This window comes from Schistocerca piceifrons, chromosome 3 (genome assembly GCF_021461385.2).
Source record: "Schistocerca piceifrons isolate TAMUIC-IGC-003096 chromosome 3, iqSchPice1.1, whole genome shotgun sequence".
Taxonomy (NCBI): domain Eukaryota; kingdom Metazoa; phylum Arthropoda; class Insecta; order Orthoptera; family Acrididae; genus Schistocerca; species Schistocerca piceifrons.
The window spans coordinates 106,919,175-106,935,227 of NC_060140.1; the positions used below are offsets into that span (position 1 = coordinate 106,919,175).

General features: G+C 39.2%; 1 protein-coding gene across 1 annotated transcript in view; it reads left to right on the forward strand.

Moving 5' to 3' along the window:
- Window positions 1-16,053, forward strand: part of LOC124787811 (dnaJ homolog subfamily C member 28) — a 64,844-nt gene that overhangs the window by 30,764 nt on the left and 18,027 nt on the right. Inside the window, exons 3-5 of the mRNA XM_047254738.1 lie at window positions 7,978-8,097; window positions 14,952-15,154; window positions 15,233-15,377. Coding sequence (XP_047110694.1) covers window positions 7,978-8,097; window positions 14,952-15,154; window positions 15,233-15,377 — 468 coding nt within the window. The remainder of the gene's footprint in view (window positions 1-7,977; window positions 8,098-14,951; window positions 15,155-15,232; window positions 15,378-16,053) is intronic.

Below are 16,053 nucleotides of genomic sequence, written 5' to 3' on the forward strand. Positions count from 1 at the left end.
CCAGATAAACTACTTCTAACAGCAAAAACCATATCACTGTGAACTGCGTTTAGCCTATTCTTTCAGAATGCTATTAGGTCCTTCGCAAAAATTTTGGGTGAACTTATCTCCGGCTTTAGCCATTTGTCAAGGCCTATAACAATTTGAGCATTAGTGCTTTCTCTTAGCACCTGGAGCTCTGGTGCTTTCCCAACATGCCTTCGACAATTTACGTCTGTTATACCGATGGTACCTAGATCTATGTTCGTCCTGCATTTGACCCACACCCTTTGACGCTGAAGCCTATTATGTGTTTCCCTGAGACCCTCTAACCTAAAAAACCACTCAGTCCACAGCCCGTGCTACCTATGTATCTGCCTTCTGTGTGTAGTGGACTCCTGATCTATTTAGCGGAACCCAAAACCTATCCAACTGTTGTTGTTGTTGTGGTCTTCAGTCCTGAGACTGGTTTGATGCAGCTCTCCATGCTACTCTATCCTGTGCAAGCTTCTTCATCTCCCAGTACCTACTGCAACCTACATCCTTCTGAATCTGCTTAGTGTATTGATCTCTTGGTCTCCCTCTACGATTTTTACCCTCCACGCTGCCCTCCAATGCTAAATTTGTGATCCCTTGATGCCTCAAAACATGTCCTACCAACCGATCCCTTCTTCTAGTCAAGTTGTGCCACAAACTTCTCTTCTCCCCAATCCTATTCAATACCTCCTCATTAGTTACGTGATCTACCCACCTTATCTTCTTCATTCTTCTGTAGCACCACATTTCGAAAGCTTCTATTCTCTTCTTGTCCAAACTAGTTATCGTCCATGTTTCACTTCCATACATGGCTACACTCTATACAAATACTTTCAGAAACGACTTCCTGACACTTAAATCTATACTCGATGTTAACAAATTTCTCTTCTTGAGAAACGCTTTCCTTGCGATTGCCAGTCTACATTTTATATCCTCTCTACTTCGACCATCATCAGTTATTTTACTCCCTAAATAGCAAAACTCCTTTACTACTTTAAGTGTCTCATTTCCTAATCTAATCCCCTCAGCATCGCCCGATTTAATTTGACTACATTCCATTATCCTCGTTTTGCTTTTGTTGATGTTCATCTTATATCCTCCTTTCAAAACACTGTCCATTCCGTTCAACTGCTCTTCTAAGTCCTTTGCTGTCTCTGACAGAATTACAATGTCATTGGCGAACCTCAAAGTTTTTACTTCTTCTCCATGAATTTTAATACCTACTCCGAATTTTTCTTTTGTTTCCTTTACTGCTTGCTCAATATGCAGATTGAATAACATCGGGGAGAGGCTACAACCCTGTCTCACTCCTTTCCCAACCACTGCTTCCCTTTCATGCCCCTCGACTCTTATAACTGCCATCTGGTTTCTGTACAAATTGTAAATAGCCTTTCGCTCCGTGTATTTTACCCCTACCACCTTCAGAATTTGAAAGAGAGTATTCCAGTTAACGTTGTCAAAAGCTTTCTCTAAGTCTACAAATGCTAGAAACGTAGGTTTGCCTTTTCTTAATCTTTCTTCTAAGCTAAGTCACAAGGTTAGTATTGCCTCACGTGTTCCAACATTTCTATGGAATCCAAACTGATCCTCCCCGATGTCCACTTCTACCAGTTTTTCCATTCGTCTGTAAAGAATTCGCGTTAGTATTTTGCAGCTGTGACTTATTAAACTGATAGTTCGGTAATTTTCACATCTGTCAACACCTGCTTTCTTTGGGATTGGAATTATTATATTCTTCTTGAAGTCTGTGGGTATTTCGCCTGTCTCATACATCTTGCTCACCAGATGGTAGAGTTTTGTCATGACTGGCTCTCCCAAGGCCATCAGTAGTTCTAATGGAATGTTGTCTACTCCCGGGGCCTTGTTTCGACTCAGGTCTTTCAGTGCTCCGTCAAACTCTTCACGCAGTATCTTATCTCCCATTTCATCTTCATCTACATCCTCTTCCATTTCCATAATATTGTCCTCAAGTACATCGCCCTTGTATAAACCCTCTATATACTCCTTCCACCTTTCTGCCTTCCCTTCTTTGCTTAGAACTGGGTTGCCATCTGAGCTCTTGATATTCATACAAGTGGTTCTCTTCTCTCCAAAGGTCTCTTTAATTTTCCTGTAGGCTGTATCTATCTTACCCCTAGTGAGACAAGACTCTACATCCTTACATTTGTACTCTAGCCATCCCTGCTTAGCCATTTTGCACTTCCTGTCGATCTCATATTTGAGACGTTTGTATTCCTTTTTGCCTGCTTCATTTACTGCATTTTTATATTTTCTCCTTTCATCAATTAAATTCAATATTTCTTCTGTTACCCAAGGATTTCTATTAGCCCTCGTCTTTTTACCTACTTGATCCTCTGCTGCCTTCACTACTTCATCCCTCAGAGCTACCCATTCTTCTTCTACTGTATTTCTTTCCCCCATTCCTGTCAATTGTTCACTTATGCTCTCCCTGAAACTCTCTACAACCTCTGGTTCTTTCAGTTTATCCAGGTCCCATCTCCTTAAATTCCCGCCTTTTTGCAGTTTCTTCAGTTTCAATCTGCAGTTCATAACCAATAGATTGTGGTCAGAATCCACATCTGCCCCTGGAAATGTCTTACAATTTAAAACTTGGTTCCTAAATCTCTGTCTTACCATTATGTAATCTATCTGATACCTTTTAGTATCTCCAGGATTCTTCCAGGTATACAACCTTCTTTCATGATTCTTGAACAAAGTGTTAGCTATGATTAAGTTATGCTCTGTGCAAAATTCTACAAGGCGGCTTCCTCTTTCATTTCTTCCCCCCAATCCATATTCACCTACTATGTTTCCTTCTCTCCCTTTTCCTACTGACAAATTCCAGTCACCCATGACTATTAAATTTTCGTCTCCCTTCACTACCTGAATAATTTCTTTTATCTCGTCATACATTTCATCAATTTCTTCATCATCTGCAGAGCTAGTTGGCATGTAAACTTGTACTACTGTAGTAGGCATGGGCTTTGTGTCTATCTTGGCCACAATAATGCGTTCACTATGCTGTTTGTAGTAGCTAACCCGCACTCCTATTTTTTTATTCATTATTAAACCTACTCCTGCATTACCCCTATTTGATTTTGTATTTATAACCCTGTAATCACCTGACCAAAAGTCTTGTTCCTCCTGCCACCGAACTTCACTAATTCCCACTATATCTAACTTTAACCTATCCATTTCCCTTTTTAAATTTTCTAACCTACCTGCCCGATTAAGGGATCTGACATTCCACGCTCCGATCCGTAGAATGCCAGTTTTCTTTCTCCTGATAACGACGTCCTCCTGAGTAGTCCCCGCCCGGAGATCCGAATGGGGGACTATTTTACCTCCGGAATATTTTACCCAAGAGGACGCCATCATCATTTAATCATACAGTAAAGCTGCATGTCCTCGGGAAAAATTACGGCTGTAGTTTCCCCTTGCTTTCAGCCGTTCGCAGTACCAGCACAGCAAGGCCGTTTTGGTTAATGTTACAAGGCCAGATCAGTCAATCATCCAGACTGTTGCCCCTGCAACTACTGAAAAGGCTACTGCCCCTCTTCAGGAACCACATGTTTGTCTGGCCTCTCAACAGATACCGCTCCGTTGTGGTTGCACCTACGGTACGGCCATCTGTATCGCTGAGGCACGCAAGCCTCCCCACCAACGGCAAGGTCCATGGTTCATGGGGGGCCCATCCAACTAACGAGAAGAAATAAGGTAATTGGATAGATAAAAAATCTACTCACCAAGTGGCAGCAGGGCATACACATAAAAGATTGTAATTAGGCAAGCTTTCAGAGCCCGTGGCTTCTTCTTCAGACAGTTGAGTTGAAGGGGAAGGAAGAGAGGTGAAGGAAAAGGACTGGAGAGTTCTAGGGAAAGGGGTATATTTCAGGAAAGTACCCAGAACCCCAAGTCAAGGGAGGAAAGACTGAATATTGGGGACTGCACCGGACAAGATTTGAAACCCTGAGAGCTTAAAGGTGGAAGACGGGGTTATGTGCAAGGCAGAGATTACTGCTTAAGCATCATGCATGAGTTAATAAGAATGAAAATCTAAGTGCATTGTATGTAACAGAGGGGGGAGTGTCGATAAATAGACAGGTAAGAAAATGAAAGATGTAGAAAACTTAAACAGAGTGAAGAAAGGAACTGCTAAGGCAGAAGAAATTAACGTAAATTAGGGCCGTGTGGATGATGAGAACCAAGGACATGTTGTAACGCTAGTTCCCATCTGCGGAGTTCTGAGAAACTTGTGTCTTTGTGTCTGGGTGAAGAATCCAGAGGGCACATGTGGTGAAACAGGCACCATAGTCACAATTTTCATATTGTAAAACACGCTATGCAACAGGATACTGTGTGTTGCCAGTATACACCCTCTGCCTATCTCCATTCATCCTAGCTCATAATTTGGTTGTAGTCATGTCAATGTAGAAGGCCAGACATTGTTTACATAACAGTTGGTATATGACAGGTGTCATTTCACAGGTGGCTCTCCCTTTGATATATGTTTTGCCAGTTACAGGGCTGGTATAGGTGGTGGTGGGAGGTTGCATAGGGTGGTGGGGACAGTCACAGGGTAGGAGCCATACGGTAGGGAGATGGGTGCAGAAGGAGCATAGGGGCTGACAAAAATATTACGGAGATTGGGAGGTGACAAAAAGCTATTGTAGGTGTGGTGGGCAAAATCTCAGACAGAATAGATCTCATTTCAGGGCATGATTTTAGGAAGTCATGGCCTTGTCAAACTAACTGATTAATATATTACAGACCTGGATAATACTGAGTGACCAATGGTGTGCTTGGAAGTTGTTTTTTGGAGGGATCAGCAGTACCAGGATTGGATGTGATGGCCCAGGAAATCTGCTTTTGAATGAGGCTGGTGGGGTGATTATGTACAGTGAGGACTGGGGTGAGAATTGTGGTGTATTGCTGTAAGGAGTCTGCGTCTGAACAAATATGTTTGCTTTGAATGTCAAGGCTCCCTCTCTGTCACATACAATGTATGAGAGTTGTACCAAAAGTAAGGTTCCCATTTTTTTTACAAATAGAAAACATTGTTTATTGTTATTAATTTATACATCATTGAAAAGCTTACACCTTTGTCTATTTTTCAACAGAATCTCCATTTTTTTTGACGCGCTTATGAAGACAATGCTCCAGCTTTCGTATTTCTAAGTCAAAGAAGTCTCCTTCCAAACCATTGAGGAAGTGTGTGACCTCTGCTTGGACTTCATCATCACTCTTTAAGAGTTTGCCATCTAAGTGTTCTTTTAGCTTGGGGAAGAGGTGATAATTGCTGGGGGCTAAGTCTGGGCTGTACGGGAGATGGGGCATAATAGTCCACCCAGATTTCTTCAAACGCTCCTGTGTTTGACGAGCGACGTGGGGCCAAGTGTTGTCATGAAGAAGCACTACTCCCTCTTTCACTTCAGCGATGCTGGATTGCTTGCCAGAGTTTGGTCAATGTTTCACAATATCTGTTTGAGTTTATTGTCATCCCAGGTTGCATGAAATTGATGAGGAATGCCCCCTTCCAATCCAAAAACACAGTCGCCATAACCTTTCCTGCTGACTGCGTTTGTTTGAATTTCTTTGGTGGCGGTGAACCGAATGAGGCCACTGACGAGATCATTGTTTTGTTTCGGGGGTGTAATGAAACACCCACATTTCATCTCCCGTGATGATAGAGTTCAACAGCTTCTCCTTGTTGCCTTCCCCCTCATGTTGAAGAAACTTGCGAGCACAGTCAAGGCGTTGCACCTTGTGCCATCAGTCAGCATCCGGGGCACCCAGCGAGCACATACCTGGCAATAACCCAACATTCCTGCTAAAGTTCTTTCAGTTGTGCTGTGGGAAGCTTCAGGAATGTGTTCAGCAAGTTCACGGACGGTGACCCTCCGATCTTTGAGCAGCTCACTGTTGATCTTCTGGACAATTGTATCCAAAACCTGTTGTCTTCCACTTCGTTCTTCATCATGAACTTCCGTGCGACCATCAGCAAAAGCCCTGCACCATTTGCAGACATGCTGAACGGACATGTACTCTTCACCATAAACCTCAGTCAGTTGCCAGTGAATCTTCACGGGCGATAATGTCCTTGCATGGAGAAATCGAATTACTGCTCAAAACTCGCACTTGGCAGGAGCAGCAATCAATACTTCCCTCAGTGACGTAGCGAATTGCGAACATCCAGCCTCAAGAGTAGGGGAACCACTGTGCTCGGAACTGTTGTCAGATTTAGCCTAACACCTTCCCTCGAGGCTGTAGCTCATTGGGAACCTTACTTTTGGTACAACCCTCATACTTAGCTGTCCACTCTTATTGTCTCATGCATGATGTTTAGGCAGAAATCTCAGTCTTCCACCTTTAAGCTCTCAGGTTTGCAAATCTCGTCTGGTGGAGTCCCCAACAATCAGTCTTTCCTTCTCATCCTGGCTGGTAAGTCTCCCCTGACCAGCAGTTCTTGGTGACTTTCTTAAATCTACCCCTTTTCCTAGAGCTTTCCAGTCCTTTACCATCACCCCTCTTTCTTCTCCTTCAACCCTTCGGCCTGAAGAAGAAGCCACTGGCTGTGAAAGCTTGCCTAATTATAATCTTTTATGTGTTTGTTCTGTCGTCACGTGGTGAGTAGATTTTTTTATCTATTCAACTACCTTATTTTGTTGGAAATTGGTTGTTTTCATCATTATAAAGGGAAGAAATGTATCAAGTATGAGTGACCTGCCCCATATTTTTAACTTTTCTTATCCATCCCTCTCTTCTCTCCATGGGAGGAACTATTAGTTTCAAACTTTAGGAAATGTATCACTTTATGTTTTATGTATCTTGTCAGCAGTGCTACACATGTTGCCCCCCTGAAGATAAGCACTGGTCAGCAGTTCTGTCTCGTAATTTACTGAAAAGTATCAATATTATGAGAAGGAAAGTTGCTACTCACCATATATCAGAAATGCTGAGTCGCAAATAGGCACAACAACAAAAAAACTTTGAAAAGTGTTATGTACATAAAAATTTCTGAAGTTAATTGTATGCAAAACTGATAACAAAAAGCAAAGGTTTTGCGTGTGTGTGTGTGTGTGTGTGTGTGTGTGTGTGTGTGTGTGTGTTTGTTTATACATGATTCAGTGATATAAGGAAAAGGATAGATTGCTTGTCACTGTAAAGATGACACATTTAGTTGCAGACAGGCACAACTGTTAACGTGACAGTGGCTGCTTGCAACTCAATCTGTCACCTTTACAGTGAGTAGCAATCTGTCCTTTTCCTAATATTGTTGATATGTCAACCTGGAGTTTCCATTGCTTGATTCAGTGATATAAGAATTCTGTAGGTCCAGAAAGTAATTAAACTTTTATCAAAATACAAGGATAAACAGGAACTAACAGTGTAAGATGTGTGATGTAATGATTGTGTTGCAAACTCATGTTAGAATGAGACTTACTTAAATGAATACCGGGAATATTTATTTTCACTGTATTTCAGCAAAAAATTACATTCACATTATTTTTTATGTTTTCGGGCTCACTCACAGTGGACTCCATTGTTATAAACATTTGTTGGGCAGTGTGAATAATAATGAAGACCATTGTGGGTGAGTGTGAAAGCACCATGAACAACGTGAGTGTTATTTATTGGAGGAAGACATTGAAAACAAATGTTCCAGGCTGTCAGTTCATGTGTGTTTCATTCTAACATTAGTAGTGCAGCCATCATTGTTGCACTTTTCAAACTGCTAATTTATGTTTATACTAGAGCAACTCACCTGTAAATCAACATACCATATGTTTTGATAAAAGCATGCAATTTGTGTAATGAATGTGTAAAGTGAACCAAACCAAATCATGACTCATTGGTACTATATATTAGAAACATTCTAGATCACATAACAGCATGGTTCTCCAATAATCATTATTAGACAAAATAGAGCCAATAATGTCCTTGTTTTTTGTTACCTTGCAGATAGAAAGGGCTTACAGAGAGTTACAAAATAAATTTGCAGCAGACCGTTGGAATTCTGAAAAAGGAGCTTGTGAATATGGCTTGTATTATGAAGAAAACAAACAAGAATTTGACATAAGAGTAAGTCTATCTATAATTTTTTATGTTATAAATAGCCATCATTAATATGCACTAAGAAAACCTAAATGTCAAAACTTTTATCCTACTGTCTGATCTTGTTCTTTTCTGATATTATCTTTGCTTTGTGTACTAGTTTAAAAAGTGTTCAGTATACCTTGTAGTCTCCCTCTTACTCACTTCTACATTTCATCATCAGTTGTTATACTTTTCTACATTGCTAATGTTAATTCTGTTAGTATCTTTGACCAAACTTCTTTCATCTGTGTGAGAGAAATTACTTACAGGATCACTGATCTTGACCTTTCCTATAGTGTCACTTCCAGTCTTCAGGAACATTTCATTCTACTACAGTAGTAAAAAGGAAGAGGACGTGATGAAGATGAGATGGGAGATACGATACTGTGAGAAGAATTTGACAGAGCACTGAAGGACCGAAGTTGGAACAAGGTCGTGGGAATAGATGACATTCCCTCAGAACTACTAATATCTTTGGGATAACCAACCATGACAGATATATTCCATATGGTGTGCAATATGTGTGAGACAGGCAAAATACCCATGTACTTCAAGAAAAATGTAACAATTCGAATTCCAAAAAAGTGGGTTCTGACAGGTGTGAATGTTATTGAACTAGAATACTGGCACAAATTATTTGGAGGCATTTATAAGAGTTGAAGGGCACAAAATGGAAGCAGAGGTTGAGAAGGAAATGAGACAGGTTCTAAACTATCCGAAATTTTATTCAGTGTGAATATTGAGCAAGCAGTAAAGCGAGCCAAAGAAAAATTTAAAGAAAGAATTTAATTTGAGGGAGAAGAAATAAAAACCTTGAGGTTTGCCAATGACTTGTAATTCTGTTACAGACAGCGAAGGACTTGGAAGAGCAGCTGGCAGGAATGTGCAATATCTTGAAAGGAGGATATAAGGTAAATATCAGCTAAAGCAAAACAAGGGTAATGAAATGTAGTTGCATTAAATCTGGAAATGCTGAGGAATTACATTAGAAAATGAGACACTAAAAGTAGTAGATTGGTTTTGCTATTTGGTTGGTAAAACAACTGATGATGGCCAAAGTAGAGAGGCAATAGCAAGAAAAGTATCCCCGAAGAAGAGAAATTGATTAACACTGAATATAAATTTAAGCGTTAAGAAGTGTTTTTTTGAAGGTTTTGTCTGAAGTGTAGCCTTGCACAGGAGTGGAATGTGGATAATAAGCAATTCAGATGAGAAGAGAGTAGAAGCTTTTGAAACATGGTGCTGCAAAATGATGCTGAAGATTAGATGCACAGATTGAGTAACAGTCTTTAGACTGAAGACCCAAAGACAACAGCAGCATAATCATCATTGTCATAACCATCGTAGCAGTGGCAACAATAACAAAAACAGTAAACACTACTTTTAGTTATTATTCTTATGGTCTTATGAATCATGGATGACAAGCGGTTCAGACAAGAATAGAATAGAAGCTATTGAAATGTGGTGCTACAGAAGAATGCTGAAGATGCAGTGGTGTATGGGGAAGTGCCATCATCAGATGACTGTAGGAGGATGCAAAGTGACTTAGGCAAAATTTCTAGTAGATATGATGAATGGCAGCTTCCTCTAAATGTAGAAATGTGTTAATTAATGCAGATGTGTTGGAAAAACAATCCCATAATGTTCGGATACAGTGTTCTGTGTGAACTCAAATGGGAAACCTTGGTAGAAATCCGATGTTCTTTTTGCGGGACACTGTTGAAAAAAGTCTCTCGGGCATGCAGCTGCATCGATTGATGCATACCCGAGATACTTTCAAGCAACATGCCCGAGAGGCTTTCTAGCAGCATATTGAGAAAATTCGAGAACCAGTATTTGAAGCTGACTGTAGAAGGATGTTACTACTGCTAACCTATTTTTCACATAAGGACCACGAAAATAAGATACGAGAAATTAGGGATTGTACTGAGACACATAAACATGTTTTATTCTTGCTCTGTTTGTGAGTGGGACAGGTAGGGAAATGACAGGTGATAGTACAAGGTGCTCTTCGGCATGCACCATATGGTGGCTTACAGAGTATAGGGGTAGATGTAGATGCAGATGTAGATCTAGAGGATTAGGTGGGTAGATCATGTCACTAATGAGGATGTACTGAGTAGAACTGGGGAGAAAAGAAGTTTGTGGCACAATATGACTAAAAGATAGGATCGGCTGATACCAAGAGCTCACCAATTTAGTACTGAAGGGAAGGGTTGGGGATAAGAATTGTAGAGGAAGACAAGAGATGCATATAGTAAACAGGCTCAAATAAATGATGGGGCATACACAGGATAGAGTAGCATGGAGAGCTGTATAAAACTAATCTTCACACCGAACACTACAAGAACAGGTTTGCAAACTGATAGCACTATCCACAATCATTGTGTACATCTCTCTCTCTCTCTCTCTCTCTCTCTCTCTCTCTCTCTGTAGATTCACAACATTCCAGCTACAAGCAGCAGCGTTGGGCAACATGCCCTGATATCCTACGTTCGAGCGAGCAACTCCAACTGCAAGATGGCTTGTAGAGCCAACCAGCTGTTTCTATATATAAAAGAGCGCACATAGACCATAGAATATTGTAGCTCAAGAGTAAGGCAACAAATTCAGCTTTGCGTAAGAAAATAATGTGTTAAAGAAGTGCTGTTCATTAAATTTACAAAGGGCAGAATCTTCATGGAGACCTTCATAATTTGTATTAACTACAAATATCACCAGACAAATATATGCGGATGAGCAGAGATACATTCGGCTGTCATCAGTAAATTAAAGATTGCGTGTTCCTTACATGACCATGAACTTTCAGCAGCCAGTAAGTGTGGAAGTATGACTATGTAACTTAAGTAGGGGAAAATGAGTGATCCCAGCAGTAGCACCCTTGGCTGGTAATCTGAATCATTGTAGGTCCCGGGTTTGGACTCAGTTACTTCTGACATTTTAACCAACTCTTCTACAATCCTATTATCTGTTCCGTGTACTAAGTTGTATCTATAGTCCATACACCGCATCTCAAAGTAATATTGTTAAGTATACATATCTATCCCAGTATGTCATACACATTAAATTCCTGGGCGACTTTTCCAAACCCTCCCCTTTTCCGCAACCTCACCAGCCCTTCTCCATCATCACTCTTCTTTCTCCTCAACCCTTCTGGCAAAAGAAGTAACCACTGGCTCTGAAAGCTTGCAAATTCCAAAACGTTTATATGGCCACTTGGTGAGTATATTTTTTTGTAATCCAGTTACATTACGGGTCAAATGTTTTGTCTAAAAGCAAGAAATAAAATAGACTTAAGACACCTAATTTGCTGTGTATAATTTTGAGCATCGTTCAAAGGCACGTCAAATGTTTCTCTAAACTATTCTATTTCTTTTAGATAAATCATTTCACAAAACGTTTGACCAATTTCTTCTTCATTTTGTCTTTTATTTCCAAATTTTGTTCAGAAAGCATGATATTATTGACACTTCATTTGTCTTCCCAGCACCTTTGTTCTCAAAATTTCTGAAATTTAATACTTGATTCAAAGGAAGCCTTTTTGACAGTTGAATATCACACCAATATCTTTTTACGTGCAGATTAGCTCGGCTTTGAAGAGAGAAACTTTTTGACACTTCATTTACACAGCTAGCTGTTCATGAAATAGTTCAGTTTTCCCTTGACTCACTAAATTTTTCTTAATTATACTGATTACTTTCAAGGAATTAAATATTTGTCTGTGAGACTAGATTTCACACTAGTCACTTTGATACCCCATTTGTTCATTTCTCGCTCTTAGTTTGGGTATGAAAATTCAGACAAAAACTCATTGTGTAATTTAAAGAGAATCTTGTTTTTTCTCCACCCAAACATTTGACCAAAATGTTTTGAGTGTTAATTATACAATAAACTACATCCTTTTTGCATGCTATCATATTAAAAAAAGAGCATTTTGATATCTCAAACCATTTATGAAGTATAAACCGTTTATGAAGTATGAGGATTTTTACTACCATATGATTCCTGATGCGCAGGGATGTAATCAGACACACAGCATATGACTCGTTCTCCAGGTATAAAATTCAAAATCTCTAGAACTAAGAGAGATATTGTTCTGATTTCAACTTCAAGTACAATTTACATATGTTGGTTACATTTCATATGCAATAAAGTGTGACCTAAAACCAACTATATGCAAAGTCTGTGCAGTGCATTTTTACCTCTGCAAACTCTTAAAAATTTCGTCCAGTAATTTACTTGGTTTCATGCAGCACAGTAACTAGGATGAAAGAAATTCAGTTCTTTATTGAGTGAAGTTGTCAAGCTGTAAGATGCAGAAGGATCAACTTTTTCGTCAAATAGTTTCCTTAAAAACAGATGATAAGTATTTCATAGCAGCCAGAACATCTGCTCCAGCACTTTGCCCTGTCATGGATGCTTCAGCTACAACATTCAAACATGTTTGTATTAAAACGTCGCCATTTATAGGGGAAGACTAAGAGTGTCATGGACATCACCAATTGAGGACACTTCTGTAGTTATACCTGCGGTTTTGTTTTGTTGCGTGAAGCTGTCGCACACTGCCAGTTGCTTCTATTACTCATAGCCTTAGGTTGCAGACTCTCCAAGACAATGTATGGTCTCCACACATCTCTCTGTTTCATTTCCACTGTCTCTTCTCTCTTTTACTCTTCCTGCTATTATCTCCCTCCATCTCTCTTTCTCTTTTACTACCAATTTCACTCAGTAGCTGTCATTGTCTCCTCTCTGTTTGGCTCCCACTGCTATTATCTTCATTCATCTCAATTTCTCTTTTATGCCACTTTCCTGCTTTCACCATCTCCCTCCCCCCCCCCACCCCCTACCCCCCTCCCCACTGGACCTATGTCTTCTCTCCTCCACCATCACTGTCTTTCAGCTACTCTCTTTCAGCACAAAAAAGTGTGAATATGTTTACATATCAAAATTTTTAGCAAGGAAGGTAGCACGAGGATTGAGGCAGCTGGTTCCCACTTTTCTGTTGGAGTCTTTCAAAGAGGAGCATGTTTGCCTTTTTTGTGCTTCGACAGGAGCATTTTACAGCTGATTCCCTACTTTTCCCTGTTATGGAAGTGTGTCGTGCTTATATAAAATGAATTTTGTAGGTCAGGAAAGTTTCTACAGTTTATGTATATACTTCAACACATTTACATACTTTGAGACACATAAACAACAAATAAGTACACATAATATAAAGTTAACACAAAAATGCTTCCCATACAACACAAGTTCATTTTACACTATTGTATGTAAAAATGAACAACATATTTAGGCTACACCTACAGTATACCAGAAAATGTGGTGTTTGATTTGCAAGTACAGAGAATTCCATATGACAAAACAATTCTTTGGAAGGTGCTTACGTTGCCAGGTGGCACCATCGAATAATTTCCAGGTCAAGACAGCCTGTTTAGGCATGAACTGCCCATTATACAGAGAGAGCATGTCATAATGTTTTATTGGTGTAAAGGTGGCAACTAAAAACAGGGTTTGGTGACCTCAGAACCCTTGCAATGACCCCAAAACCCTTACCATGTGTTCACTATATCAGTTGAAACTACATTTACATCTCAGACTGGATATTATGTGCATAAGTACAATAACTTTAAACCACAGGATCTCAGTAATGGATTGTGATATCAAAAAAAATTTCAAAGTTCTCTTAGAACATCATCATAACAAAATATAGTGAAAATTTCCACAATTTGCCATGAATAGAAATTACTGAAGTTGCCATCCTCGCAATTGGTACTTTCGGTACCTAAAATTCTTGGTTTTTTTTGGGGGTTCCTCAGAAACTATTCATGAACAAATGATGTTTTTATAAGGCATCTATGACCCAACCTAGACCACAACTAATGCAAAATAACCATCTGAATTGCTCAGTTTGCCTGGGGTGGAGGAAGTGCATAATGTTTAAATTTTGGCCCTGTACTGTAAGACAGCTACGGAATGCCCACTCTTCTGATGGGTATTCAAATTGTTGCTAGGCCAAAGTCTCTCCAGAACACTTGACCCCTTATCTCTGTGATCAATAGAGGCTGAGATATAACCACCAAAAAAATCTCGTTTTTGCGTACGGCTTTTTGGGACGTATTGGTACCATGCAGTTCCATGCACGGAACGATAATCACACAAGAGTGTACAAATCTCTCAGCCTTTTAGTACTTTGAAACAAAATTAGTTATTCAGAAATTGTATGTCGAAAGATAATTATTTCACTCACTGCCTTTTTTCACCCAGTTTGCAAGTTATTCTGCGAGATAATTCATAATTTGTATAAAAAAAAGAAAAAGAAAAAAGAAAACCTTATGCATCTCCAGGACATATTGTGAGGGTAGGATATCAGGAGTTAATTCTGAGATGTTGAAGTTCCACAGATGAAATATAAAAATTATAGATTCATTTTTTTCACACTGTGTGAATAACAACATTGATTTAAGAATGCAGAGTCCCGCAGTGATAACATTGAATAAAATATCCTGGCAATTCTCAAGCAGATGTAGTTGAGAATGTCAAGGAATTCTTGGTCAGAAGCTCATGACTTTTCAACCACTTGACACAGCTGGGAACTTGAGAACATTTTATTTGACAGAGTTGATTGGTTTCTTTATGAAAGTGTTATTAATTGTAACACAGAGGACATATGTTCCTGTGACTTAGTTCGCTTCAAATTTTGTCAGTGTAATGAATGTTAAATTGATCATTTTGTTTTATTGTTCAAACACGTTGTAAATTACATTGCTGGTAAAAATAATTTTCATGAAATGCCTTTCAGTGTTGAAATATCAACTAACTAGAGAGTGTTAACATTTTAGCACACTGCCCCACAACATAGACAGTACCTGAGCTATTATGGCATTGGTTCTGGAACTCCTCAGCAAAGACAGAAACAGTACCAGAAGTACAGAGCCATGACTGCTATTGAAAATGTCTATAACCACCGAATTTCCAAACTGACAATTAATGAGTCAACACTGGTAACAAAAGATAAACAAGCAGCAAAGAAAATAAAAGTACGGTATGTAAAACATTTTCACTTTCATACTTCTGTTTGATTATAAGTAGCAGCTTCTTAACATCTACTGGTATATTACAGCTCAGAGATGGAACGCCTTGTTGAAGATTTAATTCAAGAGTCAATTGCCAGGGGAGATTTTGATAATCTTTCAGGATCTGGGAAGCCTCTGCCTCATCAGAACACAAACCCCTATGTTGATTTCGTTACACACAAAATGAATCAGGTAAATGGTGGATGTTACATGTAGTTTATGTATTGTAGGTTGAGAAATTGTTTTTAGAATTTTAAGAAATACTTGGCTAATGACCCTTGCATAAGATGAAACTTTCCATCTTCAGAAATGAATATACTGCAGCTAAAAGGAATGGTAAGGTTGTTGATACAAGGAGTTATTGATAAATTTCCTGTAATCATAGAAATTCCTCACCGTACCTGTATGCTGAACATTCTTCATATTTCCTGTCAAGACATGTATTGGGAGTACAATTCCGCATTTATCCTGATTACGTTCAATCCCATTTGTTTAGTTTTTAATTAGATAGCTAGTTGTATTTAGGTTCTGTGAATTACTTAAACAATTGTTTGATGACAGCAAACTTCATAAAACAGTAAAATGTATTGTGAAGTTGTATTGATGCAGATAGCTGTTTGACAAGTTGTCTTTGTCAAACTTGAGGACAACACTTTATTGTAACAAATATGAGTACATTATGTTAAGTGTGCTATTCCATTTGATGTTAATGAATGCAAATATTTCTGTCAGTTTGCTACCCAAAACCGTCAACCATTTTTAGAACAAAAGTTGACGAGTTTACAAGTATAAGAAAAAGAATAGTCATTCTGTGCAAACTGCTGTGAAGAGCATGGCCAAGATTACTTCCCATAGCATAACATATTAG